Here is a 21,272-nt window from a genome sequence, read left to right on the forward strand (position 1 = left end):
AAAATAATTTCAACATGGTCCAGCTAGTCGTGAAATGCCCTCTGGCTTTGTAATAAAGGAATATTGTCAGGTTTCTCCTGGGCCATTAGCACAGTTATTTTGAGTAATCTTTACTTGACACATGAGCAAATGCCCTGATTATTTCAATGAAAGTTTTGTCCAAAAGCAGCATTTTGCTCCAATGTTATATATAAAGATAAACTGTTAACTATTTTGGTTCATTACAATAATTTGGCGATTGCTTTTTTGGACTTCACTGTGATTTCTTTATTTAATTACAGACACAGTGAGTATTGCATACATATTATAGATGTGAAGGACACATATTATAACAATAATGGAGCAGTGGAGGGTAAAATAGACGATGAATGAGAAGAATGAAAGAGATAAATACACCTATTGTTGTTTTTTTTAACATGGGATTGAATCTGACAGTGTTCCTTTTTACTCCACCATACCTGAGCTCTTGTTCTTGTTCATGTTCTTCGGCAGCTGAGTGTTGTAGCTGTTGAGTGTGTTTTATTGAATTGGCTGACGTTCTAGTCGCCGGCATTTAGTTTTGGGTTGGTTCTCATGTTGTGTCTTCTTTATGCAAACACATAAGCCTGAGGGCAGAGTTCTTTTTCCATACAGCCTCAGACTGGAGAAAGACTCCACTGTGTTTCTAATGCTCCGTTTTGTGTCCCAGTTTTAGCACGCTTGATACTATTAGGGAAGCTGGTTTGTGTATGTGTGTGCGTGTGTGTGTGTTTTGCCCTAGGCTACACTAACGGCCCCCTTTTGCTCTTTGTATATGTGTGTTCATTGTTTATGTGTGTGTTGTGAGCAACATTAAAAGCCCCTTTGTGAACAAGTTGAATCGTGATGCTTCGGTGTCATAAACAAGGAATTTACAGCCACTCAGTCAGAATGGCTCATTAAACTTGTGTGTGTGTGAGAGTGTGTGTGTGTGTGTTTATTTGTGAGTCTGTTTGTGTAAACCATAGCCATTATACTCCAGGCATTAAAAAAAGCCCTTTGTTCCACAGTTACAGCTCATTTCATTTGATTATCAGCCTCTTCCCTCCACTCAATTTAGTCACATTTTTGGCAGTCCTAATCTGTTATTGTTATAGCAATATGCTAAAAGTCAGGTGTTAATGATCCTCTGCTGTAAGCCCAAACCAATAACCAACTTCATCATTCATATCCTCCAGGCAGGCAGCCAGGCAGGCAGCAAGCAGGTAGACAGGATGACACTCGGGCTTTTTCCAACATGAGTGAAGTATTGCTGGCAGGCTGACTGCTGCCTAATGTTTGATTACTGGCAGTTCTAATTTCCAATAGATAGTTTGAGGTTTAATTAATGATATTAAGGCCTGTAATGCTGTGTAAATATAACATTTAACTTCAAACCATTTAGATGTATCGTTCCTGAACAGTTTCTTGTAAAACCAACACGTTTTTGACTTCTTTTGTGTTAATGTTTCCCTTAGCCTCCTCCTGCACATCATTCCCAATCAAATGCTTTCAGGGTTAAACTTAGAAAAGGGCGACAAAGACACATGCTGCCATCTCTTGATAAAAGCAAACATTGAAGGGTTAAATACATAATACATTTCAACAGTCCTGGTTTTTGTAATAGGAGAGTAGAAATGTCTTTGAGTTAGTGGCCTCGCCTATCCAGGGAGTATAAAAGATAACCTTGGAGCCCACACAGTATTTTATCCTCTTTGCTTTGTTCAGCTCCTTCTATTCAATGCACCCTTTTTTCCTTTTTTCAGCTTCTGGCACTAATAGAAACATATTTATTTGTTTAGCGGAAAGCTAATTTAATCTGGCCATAAGTCCATGTTCAACACTGCAGGATGCCATTGTCCTTTGAAAAGATGTTTAGAAACCGTTTTAAACGTACGTTTGATACATTTGTCAAGCAGTATTAATCTCTTATCATTATTTTGTGTCGTTTTCTTTATATAAATGTATGTGGCTGGCTGCTATCATAAAGGATTTGAACAGGCTAGTGGCTCATTTCTCACAGACCTTTATCCCAGCCAAATCCTTGATTTCTATAATCACTAATAATCACCGTAGCAAAACACACACACGCGTGACAACACAATATGTGAAGCTGATAAAGACAGAGTGAAAAGTGTCTGCGTGCTTGTGTGTTGGCGTGCATTTTCAATATGTTTGTGTAAGCTTAAATGCCCCCAGTGTGTTAGCTGCTTGTTTCCTGTGATTTGCGTCTGGCTGCCACAGTGGAATAATAGGTCTTATCAACTTCACCGCTGACCTTTACATAGATGTGTGTTAACCATTGTGACCAAGGTGTAATGTTCACGGCTTTAGACAACTGAGAGAGAAAGTACATTTGGGGTCACAGACATCTACATTGAGAGGAAAAACAATAAACTTTGTAACAGGAAGGAAGGGCTAACGTTTGGCTGTGAAGCCACAGACACAGCAGCAACTTCCTGCAGGTCAAAGGTAGACTCACTACCTTAACTTATTATTTTATAACTGCTGTTTTTGCCCTGATGTGTCCATGCAGTTTAAGGACAGGGTCAGAATTAACATCCAGATTGTTAAGGTGGAAGCTAAATGCAGAGAGACATGGGGTATTTCATTTATTGGCTCGGCCAAACAAAGGAGAGGTGTTGAGGACACACTTTTGTTAAGCCTTTAAAACATTATAGAGCAGCATCAGAGTGACAACGCAGCTTTTATTAATAATGTGGACTGATCATCTGGATTATTTTTTGTACTCTACCTTTGTACAATTGTGCACATATATGTGTCCTTCAGGATAGTGATCTACCTAGTATGTATTATGTTTGATGTTGAGGCCAAGGCAAAAAACTCCAGGATTGTTTTGCCCATTAAAGGTAGCGTAGGTAATTCACTTCAGAAACACTTTTTGTTATATTCATAATACATTGACAATAAATATATACAAATATTTCATCTGTGGAAGCCGTGGCGCTGTAAAAAGCACGACCAATTATCTGCCCCGGCCCGGGTCAAATAATTGGATGGCCTACCTGCCTGTCAGCCTTCCATCTCGTGCACAAACTTATCTCGTGCCCTCATTGGTTATGTGCACGTTCGTGTGTGTTGGAGGAGGGGCTCTGTAAGGAAGTCTGAAGGAAGATTTTTTTCGGCTGCGTACTTTCAAATTCTAGTGCACTGGAGCTGGTTTCTCCATTCTTACCTACCCTACCTTTAAGTTAAAGCTTATCATCTGTTGAAGCCATTTTGTATATCTACCTTATTTATTTTTATAATGAAATATTATGAATGTTTTGTAAGTGTTTTATTATGAATAGGTTGTTATGGATTCCCCTTTGTTGATGTTTATTATTGTTATGATTGATGTTGACTGAATCATAGAGACGTCACATAAAGGCGTGGTTTTGGCACAGGTGAACATGTGCTCACTATGAGTGGAAGGGCAAATCTTTTTCAACCGCTTAATATAAACTGCATGATGATCTCTGCTTGATACAAGCTACCCATAATATGCTGTATGTATGGCTTCAAATCTTTAGTTTTTGAGTTGAACGTCTATGTTTATTGACGACAATGAATCATTAATGTGGATACGCGTTGATTTTCTGACCGCACTTAATATCATGGTTTCATTAGTGTGTGCGAGTTGTACAGCTTCTGTGCTTTACATGGCTAGTAAACATCCATACCATGCTAGAAGAAAGTCTAAACAGCAAAGGCATGCGGCACACAGTGACCTGACCTGCCTGTTTTTCTGTATCCCTCTGACAGCCATACATTTACTATAGAACAACCAAATATTTTCCTTTGTCTCTTGCAATAATTGATACAAACATCTGAAATCTCTTGACGATACCATAACCTTTTTTCAACATTTGCTAACTGTCGCATCATGTTCCAGTCTGTAGACATTGTTCAATACTTACTTTACTTATATTGACTATTATCATACCAGTACTGTTTTCATGCTTTCCAGCCCAAAAATGACATTCTTCAGCACCTGATAGTCGTGCTCCTCTTTCTGTCCCAGTCAGCACGCCTCGGAGCCTCCGCTGCTCGATTCTTTTCTCAGCCCTCTTTGCAACCATTTCTGTTTGGAGATCAGTCGAACTCAGCACATTGTGTTTTTGATGCTAGAGGCCTTGACGTGGTAGGATAATAGAGACACAGCACAGCTCATTGGCGACACACTTTATAATAAAGGCAATCACTAAATAATTGTAGAGTCACTATAAGAATAGAGGAGGCATTTGTGCAGATAAAAGTCTCCGCTTGAAAGAAAAGGGACTGCGCTACAGAAAGAGAGACACAGGGAGAAACGGTTGAGATGGGAAGTCATTAGCCGAGTTAAAAGCAAATTGAATCAGGTCTATGTGCTCTTTTGTAATTTGAATTTCTCTGGCAATTACAGTGGGGAAGTGAATATGGCCTATGAAAATGAGGAGCCAGCTTTGGCCTGCTTTGTATTTTATGTGCTTGTGCTTCTTTTTCCTAAACCCACACACTTTACTCAACAATCGCAGCAGGTATGTCTGCTCTAGCTTGAGATTGTAATATCACAACCAATGGGGTTCATGCAATATTCACCTTCATATCTCTCCCTCATCTCAAAAGCAAATACACAAGCCCCATTGCAGTGCTCTACTTCACATCTTTGTGTTGATCATTGGTCAATAATCTCATCTTTTCTTTCCTGCACGTTTTTTTCCTGAGGAGCAGAATAAAAAATGCTTCACCTAAGGCAGCAACAAAGCAGGAAATAAATGTGCTGATGAAAGTGGAGTTACAGAGGAGTGAAGGGTGTTTACACAAGGATTTCTGATCACGTACACATGTGTGTAGGATTGTGGGAATGCATGGATGCACAATATACACATTATCCCCTTTTGATTTAGCTTACACTCAAACACACACACACACCAAGAATTCCCATTTTCTTTTCTATTTCGTACCCGAAACACACATGATCATATGCAGACATGCTCCATCTCACTCACTCACACACATACCCACACCTCTTCTAGCTATGTACCGTGGTGGCCTTTCCTGCTGTTTATCAAACCAATGTATGGGTAGTTTTCAGCTCCACTGATCTGAACATATTATTCCATTTCCCTCTTTCCCACTGCTTAACACACAAATACATGCCTGAGAAACACACACACAGACACACACAGACACATACACACAGACAAACACACACACAGACATACGCACAGACAAACACACGCACACAGACACACACACACACGCACACACACAAACACACTCTCTCACTCACTCACTCACCCCATCGTGGTTCTTCCCACTCACTCACCAGGAGAGACGTTGCTCCCCACAGTAAATCCAAAAGATTGATGTGTCTCCTTGGACAAAATGAGATTGTGTGTCATTACAAGGCATTACACTACAGAACCCCTGTGTAACTGAATTAGACCCAGTGTGTCACAAGCAAATACACACACACACACACACACACACACACACCACACACACACACACACACACACACACACACACACACACACACACACACACACACACACACACACACACACACACACACACACACACACACACACACACACACACCCACACACACACACACACACACACACACACACACACACACACACACAGATCATCTTATACACTTTTGCACAAACCAGTGTACTTCATGTGTCCTTCCAGAAGCTAGCCGTCCAGACAGAGACATACAGTACAGGCTGAGAAGAGCTTTCTTTCTGCAACTCAAACATAGCACATGTCCTTTTTTCATTAGCAGTATGTGATGCAGTCTGACATTTTCGACGACACATCTATTGTTTTTTGCCGCCAGTGCATTAGTGTGTATCAATAGGTACTGGAATTTAAGGTCAAACCTTCTTGACTCTATTGGGAGGGTTCTTACCTCGGCGCGTTACTGAAACCCTGTGAAGAAGCTACTCAGTTAGAGATTATAAAAAACAACTATGAGTTGGATAACAGAGCTTTTACAGATCTGTGGTACACCAAAAATACACCACTAAATAGAATTTAGAAAGTCTACCTTTTATGAAACCTTCCAATATACTTGTGTAGTTAGTCACTCGCCTACAGTGAGTCGCCAGTCAAACCAGTGGATTAGGAGTTGTTTTTAGGGCACCACAAGCAGGTCACTTTGACTTGCAGTTTGTCTGAATCGGTAATCTATGAGTGCATCACTAAATTCAACTTGTCATTCAGTCAGGTAGACAACAACAGGAAGTCAAGTACACAGTCATTTGTTCAGTAAGGCAACAGGTGAGATACTGTAAAAAGCTGGTTAAGCAACTTTAGATCAGATCTTGTATAACTTGACTTTATCAATATATCTAGTGGTTTGTTATAAAAACAAACATCATACTGTACCATTCTTATCCAGTAACAATGGTCTGACTGATCTAGTACAAACACTGTCTCTAGGTCTGTCCAAAGACAAAACAAGAACTTGGAAAAACACTCAGAGTTCCTATATACTGTAGACCCGGGCTTATGTTTCACACACATGCGCATGCTTTCTCTCCAGTCAAAACAAGTGACGCTGCTGCAGGAGTTTGAGAATTCTAAGGTCAGCATGTGACACACTTTTTGTAAAACACACACACAGACACAGAGCTGTTTCAGTGTGCAGCTCTGGGAACACCAGACTAAAAAACAGAATTGGAGAGGTCAAACACAGAGGCTGGGTTGAAGACTGAGAGAGCCCAGCTGCATTAGGACACGCACATAAACACACACTGGTCTGTTCACAGATGAATAATAACATGCACACACCAACAAGGAAACAAAATACAAAAACAATTAAGAGAGATAATAGTGAGAGAAATGCGTGTTTTTTTAACTCTCAGTCTGACCAGAGCTTCTCATAGACAGGACAGAAAACAAGTCCATGGCAGTCTCACTGTGGTTCAACTTACACCTTAAACTTGGGCCTCAGACACTCACCCCTTTATATATAGTCAATGGGCCTTCACTAAAAATCTTCAGAATTTTTATATCAAATTCATTCGAAATCTTTGGCTTAATGACTGTTCCAAAGTCATTTTAAAAACAGTAATACATCCAACTGTTCGGGTTTTACTTGTCACATCCCTAATTTAGAGATTTTGCAGGATCTGTCAAGTAATAACATACTGATATGCTTGCATAGATTTGTTGACATAATGTTTTCCTTAACATTTTTCTCTGGTTCCTTCCAAGGTTGACTTTATTTTTTTATTTTCTTTAACTGGTGCAGCACTGTTTTTACATAGTAAACACATTTGTTTGCTTAAAATGTGATCCAAGAAGGCACATCTCCTTAAACAGAGATCTATAAGCCCTTTAATTTCTGTTTGATTCCAAATCCTGATAATGTTTTAAAATTAGAGCCCCTAATAGGTTATGAGTTATAAGGAATATTGTCTTTTATCAGTCACACAGGACCATACAAAGTTCCCATGTAACTTGAATGCAGCCCTCTCATACTCTGTATCAAGGGTACACATGGTTAAGCTGCCAACCTTTCTCTGAATAACTAATCTTCCTCCATTCATGGCTCCTAATAGGTCTTTACTCCATTGTATCAGCATTCTTTGTTCTGTGACTCCACATTATTTTACAACCTCCACTTTGACTTTGAGACGACACTAACAGTAAACTTACAGGCTTGAGGCTTTGTTCTCTCGTATGGCAGTTTAAGGTTTTGTTTGCTCCTATACCCACTCCACCCCTCTCCCCGTCTCAACAATAAGAGCGATAAATAATCTTTCTTCACATTTTGAAAAATACCCAGACTTCCCCTTGCAGTTAAAGCTTTGTTTTCATAATTACATCTTTAAGCCTGCACAATACAAACCCCATAAACACACACACACACACACACACATTCATGTAAATGCACAAATGGCCCAATTTGTTTATGCGTAGAGCAGTTTTCTAATTAACGTGTAGAGTGTAAATGCTTATCATTGAGAAACCTTTTCCTTCTCAACTCTCTCCTGGTCTGTCTGATGCTAAACAAGGGAGCGTCTCCAAAGGGAACGTGTGTGTGTGTGTGTGTGTGTGTGTGTGTGTGTGTGTGTGTGTGTGTGTGTGTGTGTGTGTGTGTGTGTGTGTGTGTGTGTGTGTGTGTGTGTGTGTGTGTGTGTGTGTGTGTGTGTGTGTGTGTGTGTGTGTGTGTGTGTGTGTGTGTGTTGTGTGTGTGTGTGTGTGTGTGTGTGTGTGTGTGTGTGTTGTGTGTGTGTGTGTGTTGTGTGGTGTGTGTGTGTGTGTGTGTGTGTGTGTGTGTGTGTGTGTGTGTGTGTGTGTGTGTGTGTGTGTGTGTGTGTGTGAACCTCAGGGCTTTTCTGCAAGGCTGCAACTACACAATAGTCTCTCTATCACACACACACACACACACACACACACACACACACACACACACACACACACACACACGGGACATTGATGAACTACACTGTTGTCAAGTTCAGCAGCTACCTCTGTGGTTTAATTAACGAGACGAAGCTAAAGGCAGAGGGGACAGAAACAAAGGAGCAAAAAGGATGGAGGCTTGATAAGGAGAAGAAATATATATTTTAAGTTCTAGTATTTCTCCCTCACACCAATAGTGAGTTGGTATTAATCATGACCTGTAACAGTAGTGTGTTATTCCAGCTACTTTTTACAAAATGTTTTCCCTGTTGCTTGATAGTATACAATTAAAATGTAAAAGTAATAAAAACATCTGTTATTTCTGTTCTCTTGTCTTCCAAAAGACACAGCAAAGAGTGTGTGTTTGTGTGTGTGTCATACAGAGTGACACCGCTCCTCTCCTTCAGCCACTGTCAGTCCGACTAGTTGTCACAGTCTGTTTGGGTTGATTGTGAGTTCGTAACTGCTAATGCGTTGTTGTGATACTGGACAAATGTTAAGCAGCAGCACACTCACACCAGCACACTCATACACATACACATATTTGATGCAAAATACACACACACGCCACACACACACGCCACACACAAGAAGGCCACTAACTGTCTCTTGAGATTAATGTTGGTGTGATCCACTCAGCTGGGCCTGATCACATTAAGATGGATGGACCCCCTGGTGGTGTATGGTGTGTGTGTCTGGCTGTGTGTGTGTGAGTGTGTGCACATGCAGGGCCCCATCTGTCTGTGTTTTCTCTACAGCGAGGTCCTATGACCTAGCTGCCATCTTTAGTGCCCTCAACTCTGATAAGCAATACCCTGAGAGGGAGAGATTGATGGATAGATGAATAGATAGCCACATTCTCTTTTTGTTTGTCAGTTTTTTCCACGGTGACATTAAAAAATGCTCCCGGCGTTGTGGTTGTTTTTCAAAATGATTGTAAAGATATTGTAGCTGTCTCAGTCGGCACTTGCAGTATGAAGGTCTCTCACAGTCCAGTAAATGCAGTAAAAAAGGTTACTTAGACCCTCTTGCTTTAGTCCAATTTGGTGTAATTGACCTGCTAAGTAGCTAAATGTGTAAAAGTGTTTCAATCTTAACCCATAGTCAAACTGTAGTTCCAAATAACCTTTTAAACTTTACAACCAATTTTCTGGTGGAATTCATAATGACCGTAACTTCCATGCTTTAACTGAAGTAGTTTTCTCTGAAACTATTTTCTGAACTTCATCTGTGAGTCTCACCCTGTTTTTCCCAGAAAGCTTTTAGACTTTATTCAGTGGGTAATGTAAACTATGAAGATACACTTATAGTCTCTCCACTGCTTCATTACTCTGGCCTTGAGTCCTGTGTTGTTGTCATGGTTTTGCCAAGCTTCTGGGAATCCCTGTAATCCTTCTCCATGAGTTTGTCACGGACAGATACAGGGTCAACGCTTGTTATCTACGACAGTCTGATTTCATAGTCAAATACTGCTGCCTTACTTCACAGCATTTGATGTTTAAAATCATTTGTAAGACATTTTTCACAAACCAATTTAAACAGTGTCACACTTTTATAAAAGACACTGGATCTTTTGATGTTTTCCCTGTGTCAAACGCTTGCATTAGTGGTGCTGTGTGGATATATGCTCACGTTGTTTTCTTTATAAGTAAGTGGACTGTCCTCCAACATTAGTCACACTTTCTTCTAGTTTGGGATTTTAGTTGAAACATCAACGTATCATGCTGTTCATAAGATATGTGATATAAGTGCTTAACATTACTGTTGTTAAACACCATTGACAGCTGAATGTGGCAGTGTTAGATTCATCCCCATGTAAAAATCTCAAAGCTAAAGGCACCAACTAGGCTCACTTGTTTCCCCCGATACATGGTCACACTAAGAGATGAAACTTATTTATCATGGTCTTTTAAAAGAGAAAGTTGGTCTTGTTTTTCCTTTTGAGTAAAAACTCAATAAATACACACAATAAACAATTTTAGTTTTCACGAACAGCATGTTCCTGCAAGTAATTACAGCTGTTGCCAGCAATTTAAGCCAGTAAAAACAGTCAGTAAAAACAGTCAGTAAAAACAAACTATTGTAGTAACAACAGTGTATATTTTTAACCCAGTATGACAAATTGGAGATCAGACATGAAACCCTAATGGAGTAAATAAATTAAAAAAACAGTAGCCTTTCTTCTTCTTTTCAGGAGGGATTTAACTCTTGAAGAATAGTCCCCTTCATCTCGAACAAAGAGCTATACATATTATTTGAACTTTAGAGTTTAAACCATGCCATGCTTCTAGATCTAGTGTGAGGCAATATTTATCCTTTTTACTGTGCAATTTGTTACCAATTTACTTTTTCTGCTTCATAGTCTTGATCCCTCCCTTTCATGGTCAATTCAAAAAAACAAAAAACAATTAAGCTTCTCTATTTTCTTTAAAACAAAAATGATGTATTGAGTCTAATCTCTCTGCTCGCTGCTTGCTTTGGTCAAGCGACGGCTGTCCACGGTTATTATCGAGCTAGCTAGAGTTCTGTGAACAGTTCAGAAAAGAAAGGACAGTTTTGAATCCCTGCTTTCTTCTCCTGCGTCTGCTCTTTGGGAAAAGGTGCATATATAAAGTTTCTTTCATCTATTTGTGCACTCATCATAGTCTCCTCAATCTCTCCTAACTCCACTATTCAGTTGATTTATGTGAAAATCAAATGGTATAGTATCTGATTGTTTGACTTGGGGTTGTATGAAGTCTGCAAGCCCCCGGTCTGGAAAAGCAGGCAGGATTGGCACATCATTTAACCAATGTGCTGCTGTGGCTGGGCCAGCAGGAATACATTATAGCCACATCAAAGAAAGGCCCACATAAAGGAATCAATATGAGTTTTAAGTGTACACTTTATATACAATATTTACCTTGCCTTATGACAGCACTTTCTGGTTAGGGACTGAAGCCTCTTGCCAAAGCAACCAGACTCGATAATCCCCTTGTAAATGGCTCTCTGATGGCAAGGTAAAGGCACAAAATAGTTTACACCTAAACTGAAATTGTTCTTTTTTTTTTTAGATGGGCCCCTCTTTTAGTTCAGCTTGTAATTTTCCCCAGACTGGGTTCAGTTTGACTTTATCCCATAAGTATCTCATTCTTACATTTCTTTCTTGGCTGATTTGGTCAATTTTCAGATTTTACATTTTGAATTATTTAAAATGTAGACCTGTCTGGATTTTTTTCAAATTGATGCCAATCAAATTTAAAACAAGAAGCTAACAAATGCATTATGACTTTTACATGTTTGAGTTTTACAAGTTGTGGTTTTTGCACCAAATGTAGCCATATTTTCACACTTTTAATTACAAGCTTTTTTGAATGCCTTAACCTTGAACGAATAATACTACTCATACTGTATTTCATCTTCTCTCATCTTGTCTGTGTTTTCCTCTCTAGGTGTTTGAATGCGTGTACCTACTGTAAGACTAAACATGCCAGAGGAGACCTGGCCAGCTATTCCATCGAGGAGCTAGTGGAGAGAGCCAGACAGTCTTTCCAGGGTGAGTGCATTATCTCTCCCACACATGCAACTGCACAGACACACACTATCACAACAGGAATTTGAATGAAGTTGTTTATTTGCTGGATACTTGCAAAATATTCCCTGAAAAAAGAGGTACTTAAATGACGATAAGGATCATTGAATGTCCGACAAATGTCCTGAATCTTGATTTATCTGCTGTTGAACTGGAAGTGCTACTATTGGACAATTGAAGGTGCTGATAAAGGATAACAGGGATCTTGGGGAGATGATGCCAGATGAACAGCTGTTGTGCCCTGGCATCTGTTCCTTAACAGTAGACTCCCAGAATCCCTAATCGCACAGCAGGCCATGTCTCTGTTAGAGCCTCAGGCGGGTCACTCAAGGTCAAGTCTACACTGAGAACACACGTCACACTTATCCATCCATAACTTTTTTTATTGGTGTAGTCTGTACAAATCTGTATACTACATCTTTATACATGTACACACACAGAAACTAATAAACACAATATCTTATACAAATTAAATTCAGGTCCACCCCCTTCACACCATCTCTCCTCTGGATTACAAAGCCCCAGCCCATGTCATGTCGAATGCTGTGTTTGGTGTATTCAGGACCCCAAAACCACTGCAGCAAACACAGCTCAACTGTCTCATTCTTTTAATATATTATTGTTCATGCACATCATTCAATCTAAACATTTGACCATGGATGTTTTAGAGTACCTTTTTCAATCCTGATCAAATGTTCTCTCAGTGTTAGTAAACTAAGACCTTATCCCTGACAGCTGTCAAAGATAGCAGGGACACTTAAAACTTACTTAAAACTAATAATAGTCAGGTAATAGACACTATATGTTTTAATGGTGGATGCTTCATTAGCATTGCTTTGATAACAGCCTGTTTTTCTGTTCTGATTTTCTGAACATTTAAAGATATTGCTTTGAGGCAACAGGCATTTAGGATTCAGTTGTACTCATTTTTATACTGGCCCAATATGTAAAACGTGTGGTCACCTTGTTGGTTACTGTGTTTGTTGCAGTCTTTATGCCAAAACCAGGGGTTGTGTTAATACAGGTATCAAAATGAAAACTAAATATCAACACTGGAGTCTAGTGTTAGGGCATAACAAAGTTTACATGCTGCACAGCCGTTTAAACCTCTTTTGTTGCAGGATCACAGCAGATTTTGAAGAAATCGCACTATACTCCCATTCTTTTACTGTCATGTACACAAGAATAACACTTAAACAGTGTTTGCTATCCAATAAACAATTAGATGTCCGGCTCCTTCCAACTGTGCTCTTTGGATAACTAATTTCGAAACATGACATTTGAAGCAGTTGTATTGTAGTTCTGAAAACAGACTCAGTGTATTTCTAGGTAATGAAAAACAAGAAGATACCCTTGACAAGGACATGGCTTTCTAAATCTCATCCAGAACTCTTTAAAACAGCTGCATCCATGCCGCTGCAGTGCCCCGGGCTGGGCAGTCAAGGGCAAACTCACCAGCTGCTTGAACCTTGGTGTGTGTGTGTTTGAGCACATGTTAGATGTGGGCCACAGTGCACCTGCCCTTTGCACTTGTTCGGGAGAAGTTGCAGGGCATACATTATTTTGAGAAGACTGTGTTGTGTGAATGACTTTATTACTGTCCTGTAAGGCAAACATTAGGGTGCGGCCTTTTAATAATAAAACATAAGAATAAAATAAATGTCTCAAAAATGCATTGTTGTGAAATCAGTTACAACCATGACAACCATAGCTAAATCAATTAATTTGAATACAATTAATAATTTAAACTGCTAGTTACACATCTAATTTGTGGTCAAACAAATTGCGATCATGCAAACTTGTCACAAAGCAGGAACTTCACTGTGGATATCAGATTAAGGGTGTGTGTTTGCATGGGTGTGTGTGTGTGTAATCTGTTAAAATGCAGGAAACAAATGTCAGAGACGGTTAGCTGTTGTTTTCAAAACAGAGAAAGAGGAAGCTGGAGGTTACCGCCTGTCATGATTATCAGACTGTTGGAAAAAGACAGAGAAGTGTAATGGCAGGAGAGCGAGATGACGTTAAACTATCTATCCGCTGCTCTTTGGTAAACAGTCAACATCAAGTGTTTGAGTTATTAAACCTTTTAAATATTGTGTTATTGCAAGTCTGTATTAACCTGTTGTAAGTTCAGGAGTCATGTACTTATCCATGCTTATATTCTTGTTGCTTATTTATTCTAACTCTACCATCTATCATAATCACAGTCACACATACAAAGACGCACACCCATACGTACTATCCATTGAGTGTGATAAGAAAGTTCAGCTCAGGAATCATTTGGTGTCCATACTGTTTGGCCATCTAATGTATATTTTTTCCGTCACATATAATATATTTCTCTTTTGTTAAACAAATAGAATCAGCTACTTTATTTATGAACCTAAAGCACGCTGTTTACTCCATCAAATATGTTTGTTAGGTTTGGAATCACATTATGGCACTGCAGCGATGCCCCTTCTCTCTCACTCTCACTCTATTAGCCACTTTTTCTTATCTCAAACAAATTGAGCTTCACAAATAGGACCTGCAATTTTATTTGCTATTTGATGTCTTTTGAATAAAAAAAGGCTGCAAGTATGAATGCTATAATTGATTGGCCAGTCAGGCAGCGTTGGGGGTATTTGATTAGTTTATCCCTGGGAACTTTGAAAGGATTTATAGGAATTATTCAAATGCGATTTGAGGTAAATAGCTCTCTTTCCATCTGGAAAAAAGAGAGTGAGTGAGTGCACGGCTTTTAAAATAATCTGAATTATTCAAATGTACGAATGTGTAATTTTTAACATCAGAGAGGTTGGTTAATGTATGCAGGTAATGGAGGCTTGGGATGTCATAGGAAATGACAAGGTTGTGGGTGTTTGTGTGAGTGTATAGGTGGGTGTGTGGGGGTTCGTATGCAGAGTGTTGTGCGTGACAGAGTCATGCTGGGAAACTGAATTGAGTGTGAGTTGGTCTGTGTGTTGGCACAGAACTGTGTATCTTAAGGTGTGTGTGTGAAACAGAAGTAGAGAAATGTTTAGCCATGTTCCTCAGATTTGGATTGTGTATTTCATTTCAATATGGTTTAACTCACCTTGTAAGTTTTTCTGACACAAATCTGTCCTCTTGTCCGGGCATTAACTGAACCTATCCCCTGGTGACTTGTTCTTGAAGAAATATTAAGTTCCAATATAAATATGAATCCAACTGTACATACTTCAAGAAATGGTTCTGATTATAGATCGGCCATAACACTGTAGTACCTGGAATAACTTTAATAATATATATTTGTTCCATAACAATAATTCTTTACATTTCTTTATTTTACTTTCACATTCAAAGCAGCAGTCAAAGCCTCTTAAAAAAGGTTTAACATGTGAAACTTCCAGAGGCCCTGCTCTGTAAACATGCCTGGAGAACGTGACAGGAGAAGAGTACCAGAGTATAGTTGTGGTCCTCAGACCCCCATTGTGGCTGTCACCTTGTCATTTTGAACTGTCAGAGGATGTTTTGGAAATGGCTCCATCTAAAACAGGACATGATGCTTCATAGATACAGACACACTGCATTAGTGTGCACCATGCGTGCTGGCTATCAGCACACAGCTTGAATGTTGGGCTCCAGCAAGTGTTGGCATAATGACAACAAACAACTGAAACCTTGTATCACCAGTATTGGTTTTTTATTATAGACGCAACTGCTGGCTCTTAAATAAAAAAGTATTCACGAAACACAATGTATTTATGTATGTCAATATTTAAAAAATTGTTCGCATACAACTGACAATATAATTACATTTTTATTCACATCTTGATCAGGCTGCCTATATGTATGATAACATCATACATTGAATGCACATAATAACATTAATAATAATACTACAAATATAATTTGCTTTTTCTTTCATTTCCACATGACTGATGTCATCTGTGTCAAACACAGATATTAGCAGAAATGACACTGCTTAGTTTTCTGGCTCCAGCTCGATGACACATGACAGATAACCATAGACAGACAGATATGGGGGCTAGCTTGTTGGCTAGTTCCAACATCTGTGACAGGTGTCAGCTCCTGTTTACCTCTGCCTCTGCAGCCATGTGACACATGGACAGACGGGGCTGCCAACGTTTGCCAAAAATGATCATCTATGGGTCAATGGTTCCTTTAGGTTTGGTGTTCAAATTTAAGTTTAGTAGCAACATCGGAATTACACCTTGGAATAAATTGCCGGAAAGGTAAATGAACCCTGTGGGGACAGCGTCTTTCCCAGCAGCAAGAGCCATAGTAAAGAGACGCAGAGGAGCAGAGATTGAAATATTGATGGCAGCACATTGATCATAGTTAAGTCACTACCATCAAAGTGCCGTCTATTGGAAAGACCATGTGGAAAACTGCTGAGCATGCAAGCACTAACACGGACTTCCTGTGTGTGTGTGTGTGTGTGTGTGTGTGTGTGTGTGTGTGTGTGTGTGTGTGTGTGTGTGTGTGTGTGTGTGTGTGTGTGTGTGTGTGTGGTGTGTGTGTGTGTGTGTGTGTGTGTGTGTGTGTGTGTGTGTGTGTGTGTGTGTGTGTGTGTGTGTGTGTGTGTGTGTGTGTGTGTGTGTGTGTGTGTGTGTGTGTGTGTGTGTGTGTGTGTGTGTGTGTGTGTGTGTGTGTGTGTGTGTGTGTGTGTGTGTGTGTGTTCAAATTCATTACCCTCTGGGAAAGCTCTCATAGAGAAGCTAAAAATTGATTTTCTGATTCTCCTCCAAGCCGATAAATTGCTTATATTTTTCACTCTAACTGAAGTTTCTCCATGTCCTGACGCTCATGTCCTGAGAAATGGTTCAGACTTCAGCAACAGTTTTTCATAATCTCGCTGTTTTGTAGCCAATAAACTCAAAGCAGACTTCAGTCACACACACACACACACACACACACACACACACACACACACACACACACACACACACACACACACACACACACACACACACACACACACAGTTCAAGCATATGTCACCACTACCCAAACATCAAGAAATTATACGTTACTAAAATTAATTTGTTTAAATATTACCGCGGTGCTTATTGACACTTATTCATATTTCGTTTTAGCTCTGCAGGTGAAACACAACACTGAAAATGTTAAGGACTTTGTTTCCACATGTACAACCCAAACTTAACCATAACAGAATTTGTAAAAATAATTTGTGAAGGACACAATGCCGGTGTATTGCTTCAGTAGTCAGTTTCAGGCTGGAGCCACACAAGGACGATAACGCAAACGGACCGCAATCGTTATCAAAAAAGTATTCCGTCCACACGCAACAGGCACCAGAAACGTGTCCGTTCACACGAGACCGCTCGAAAGCGCTGGAGACGCTGTAGTACATATGCCAGGCCTGTAAGTGGCACTGTAGTCTTCCACAAAAGCAGCGAAGAAGACTTCCCGCGCATGGTTGCCATGGTTGCCCTTCTGTTTATTCTCTGCTGTGGACGCTCTGGCTCTTTTTCTCCCTCCCCGAGGCAAGCGCTGTAAATCTCCCCGGTAGTCCACCAGCAGATGAAAAACACCCACCTCTCCGCCTCTTCCAAGGGACGAGGGGACCGTGCAGCAGAGTTTCAGTTCGATTTTTTTTCGCCGGTCAACATGTCCGTTAAAGTTTAAATCTTCCGGACAAAATTTGAAAAGTGCCGGTCAAAGGTCTTCTTTGTTATATATTGAGCTTTAAAACAAATGAATAACAACTCTATTACCTCATTCACACCAACGCAACTCCGGTTCAAGCTAGAGCTTTTCAGGTTCAGAACCGGTTCTTCGGTTTAGCTCCGGCTCTTTTCACACCGCCCAGAGTCCGACTGGTGCTGCGTCATCGTTTGCGTCATGACGTAACCGTTTGCGTGCCTGCTTCATAAAGCCAAACTGCGCGGAAACCCCTCACAGCTCACACCGACAACAACAACAATGGCCGATTGTGCTCCAGCTTCCTCTGTACCTCTTCGGAAGACCAGATTCCCAGTAGGTAGCTGGTCTCTTCAGTGGACCACTGCTGCTTGTTAAGTTTCTCCATCGTTGTGTACAGACTGGATATAACACTGGCTTTTTGTTGTTGTTCAGGAGTTTTTCTTGCTCTGAAACGTACATAGTACATATGGAAATATTGCCCTTAAAATTGTGTATTGTCCATTTAGCTCACAACATGGTCCACAGATGTATCCTCTATGCTTGCTTGTTGCATCCATGTAATATGTATCACGGTAGCGAAACTGCCAGTGTTTGTTATAGCGGTGATATACCATACCACAGCAGGTTAGTGTAGGTGCTGCAATTCAAGTTGCTGGGGAGTGATGGAAAACCTGTATACAGGGTTCATTTTTCATTCAAGGTAGCAACGATTGAGACACAGAAGAAAATCCTTCAATTTGTGCTCTTTTCCACCTGCCTGTGTGCTTCTTAGTGATTGTGTCTGATATCTCTCTCTGGCCTTGTCACTTGGCCGTTTGGTTCCCGCTATGTCTGGCTATAAACACACTCACACTCACACACACACGCACACACACAAACAAACAACACACACAATTTCCTCAGGCACTCTGCTCGGGCTAGGTTTGGACAACCCAGCTGCAGTCTCACCTCTAAAGGCCCAGACACACCAAACTGACACCAAAGAACACGTCCCGACAGAACACGACTGTTGTGTCGCCTCACGTCTCCTTGGCCAACAGTCGCACTGGAACACACCGCAAAGACTTCAGCCGACGGCAAAGTAAGACGTACGAACTGTGCATGCGTGAGTGGCAATAACTCTCCTTACCAGCAGGCGGCGGTAGTGTGTATTCGTCATTCAAAAGAGGCAACAACCGGAAGACAGACTGCGTGATACACCGAGAGAAGAAGAACAGACTGCGTGATATAAACAAACAACAAATAGCGTGTGCGTTGGTCTTCGGTTTCTTCATTCCAGATCGCTATGATGAAAAATAAACTCTTGCGTCCAGCTGAGATGAAAATGAAAAAGAATAGCCGTCTGTGTGTGCCTTCTTAATCGTTTGTTTGGGTCCCTCACTTCCGTTTCGCTTCTCATGCACTGATTCGCTAGCTGAACAGCCAATCAGAGTGATTTATTTGACCGACGAATCGGTAGGTTTTCGGCCAAAAAGGTGTCGGCACGGCCGAAAAGACACGGCGGTGCAGGACACACCAATCTGAGTAGGGGCGACACGACGCTCATCGACGGCCAGACATCTATCGACAACTGAAATCGGCCCGGTGTGTCTGGGCCTTAACACTACTCATTATGCATGGCCATGATGCTGTTTGTGTGTATTCTTAGTTTAAGTCAACTCACTCACTGGTGGGACAAAATACACTAAATAAAAGAGAGTTGTTTTTATTATTTTTGTCTTCATACTTATACCATAATACTTATATTTTCTTGGTCTCTTTCTCTTAAAGTTCAACTAAACTGCTGTGGTCGTCCTTCATTTTATTCTCTGCCTCTGTCTTCTTGTTTGACCTCTTTTCAGTCTCTCCATAGGCTAGACAAAAAGGCAGCAGAGGATGGTGTGTGTGCATGCGTGTGTGTGTTTGTGCGCGTGTACCGTCTTGTCCTGTGATTTAGTGCCAAGCTGGCAGCAGAGACTAGTGAATAGGGGGCCCCTTTCACACAAAGGAGGAGCATGGAATACACACACACACACACACACACACACACACACACACACACACACACACACACACACACACACACACACACACACACACACACACACGCCAGACTGCGGGCCACCAACTACACACCTGGCATGCTGCTATTATGTCACCAGAGTGTGTGTGTGTGTGTGTGTGTGTGCGATTGTGTAAGTCCAGCAGACACCATCTGCTCTGTCCTCTGTGAACTTGTGTCCACACCTCTCTTCCCTCCCTACTCTACCTCGTTATATCAAAATATACTAAAGCCTTTGATAAATACCATACTTTGTAGTACTACTGTATTTCTGCCATATTTCCGCTGTGTTGCTCTTTTAACCATTAGTGCTTCTAAGTGTTCTACATAGTTTACTGCTCCAGTATATCTTTAGCTGTATTCATAGTTTTAGTAGTGTTTAATCTAACATTTGTAGTCTGTTTACCATAGTGCTGTTGTTGCAATGCACCCCTTTACTGCCCTGTGCTCTTTATTACTGTACACACTCTTTACTACAGTATAAGGGGGGCAAATCCAACATTGGAAAGTAATAGCATATGATATAAAGAAGAAATTATAAGAGCTGAAGAACTGCTAAAGTGGACCTGAGCAACACATCAGGATGCTTTAGGACGTTTTTTTAGCCACTGAACGAAAGACCGTTAAGTCTTAATATAAGTTCAAGTTAAACATCCTTATTCCCTATCTTACTTTCCTATTTTTACAAATGTTTTTGTTCTTCTGGCTTCTCTTTTTCACATGTTTTTTATTGTCTTTTCTCTAACATAAAGGTCATTTGTACAGTACTACCCTATATTCTTGCCGCACAACCGTGTGTGGGGGAGGGGAGAGCAGTTCCACCTTCAGTCAACAGGTGGCAGTAGGACACTTAGATTCACAGCAGCACCATGTGCTCAGCTCAAGGGCCTTGTTATTGTCTGTAAGGCTAACACACTCGCAGTCTCTCACACACACACACACGGCTTGTGCCTGTTAAAATGTTTAACTGCTGTAAGTCCTCTGACTCACATTTGGCTTTTTAGTTCTTCCTCCCAAAACACCACTGTGTATGTGTTCCCTTTCCCAAGCTGTTGAGCACACTACTGCTCTGTTGTTTACATACCAACTTCCTCCTTGTTAGTCCGTGCGAAACAAAAGATACAAAATAAATTACACCCTCTTGTTTGTTACCGTAGCCTAGTAAATATTTATATTTATTGCCTACTCAAAGGTCTCTCCTTCAATACTCCAACAAAAAAAGGTTATATGTATCACGTTTTGTACCCTTTACAACCTACCCATGTTTTTCTTGTTATTTATTTTTCTCTACTTTTTCTTACCTATCTTATCTTACAGCACTGTATCTTGAGTGCTTTTCACAATATAAAGTTTGGAACCAATTTATCTTAAAGCAAGAATAAAGGAATGTGACATATCACTGAGTACTATACTCAACTTCCTCGTTTCTTCGTTGTCTCTTGATCTGAAATATCTTTTTCAGTATTCTTATTTTTTCTTTAACATATATTGTTTTTATATCCTCCTGGAAAACAGTGAAGCCTTTGGGCTCTGCCCTGACTAGTTCATAACCTGGAACTCTATTGAAGATAACTACATTAGTACAAGGTTGTTTCCATAAGTCC

General features: G+C 40.4%; 1 protein-coding gene across 2 annotated transcripts in view; it reads left to right on the forward strand.

Moving 5' to 3' along the window:
- cdkal1 (CDK5 regulatory subunit associated protein 1-like 1) overlaps positions 1-21,272 on the forward strand; it is a 231,923-nt gene that overhangs the window by 83,054 nt on the left and 127,597 nt on the right. For both annotated transcript variants that reach the window (XM_034127949.1, XM_034127948.1), the window contains one exon: positions 11,838-11,941. In XM_034127949.1, the coding sequence (XP_033983840.1) occupies positions 11,838-11,941 (104 nt within the window). The remainder of the gene's footprint in view (positions 1-11,837; positions 11,942-21,272) is intronic.

The sequence above is a fragment of the Trematomus bernacchii genome, unplaced genomic scaffold (assembly GCF_902827165.1).
Source record: "Trematomus bernacchii unplaced genomic scaffold, fTreBer1.1, whole genome shotgun sequence".
In the NCBI taxonomy this organism is placed as follows: domain Eukaryota; kingdom Metazoa; phylum Chordata; class Actinopteri; order Perciformes; family Nototheniidae; genus Trematomus; species Trematomus bernacchii.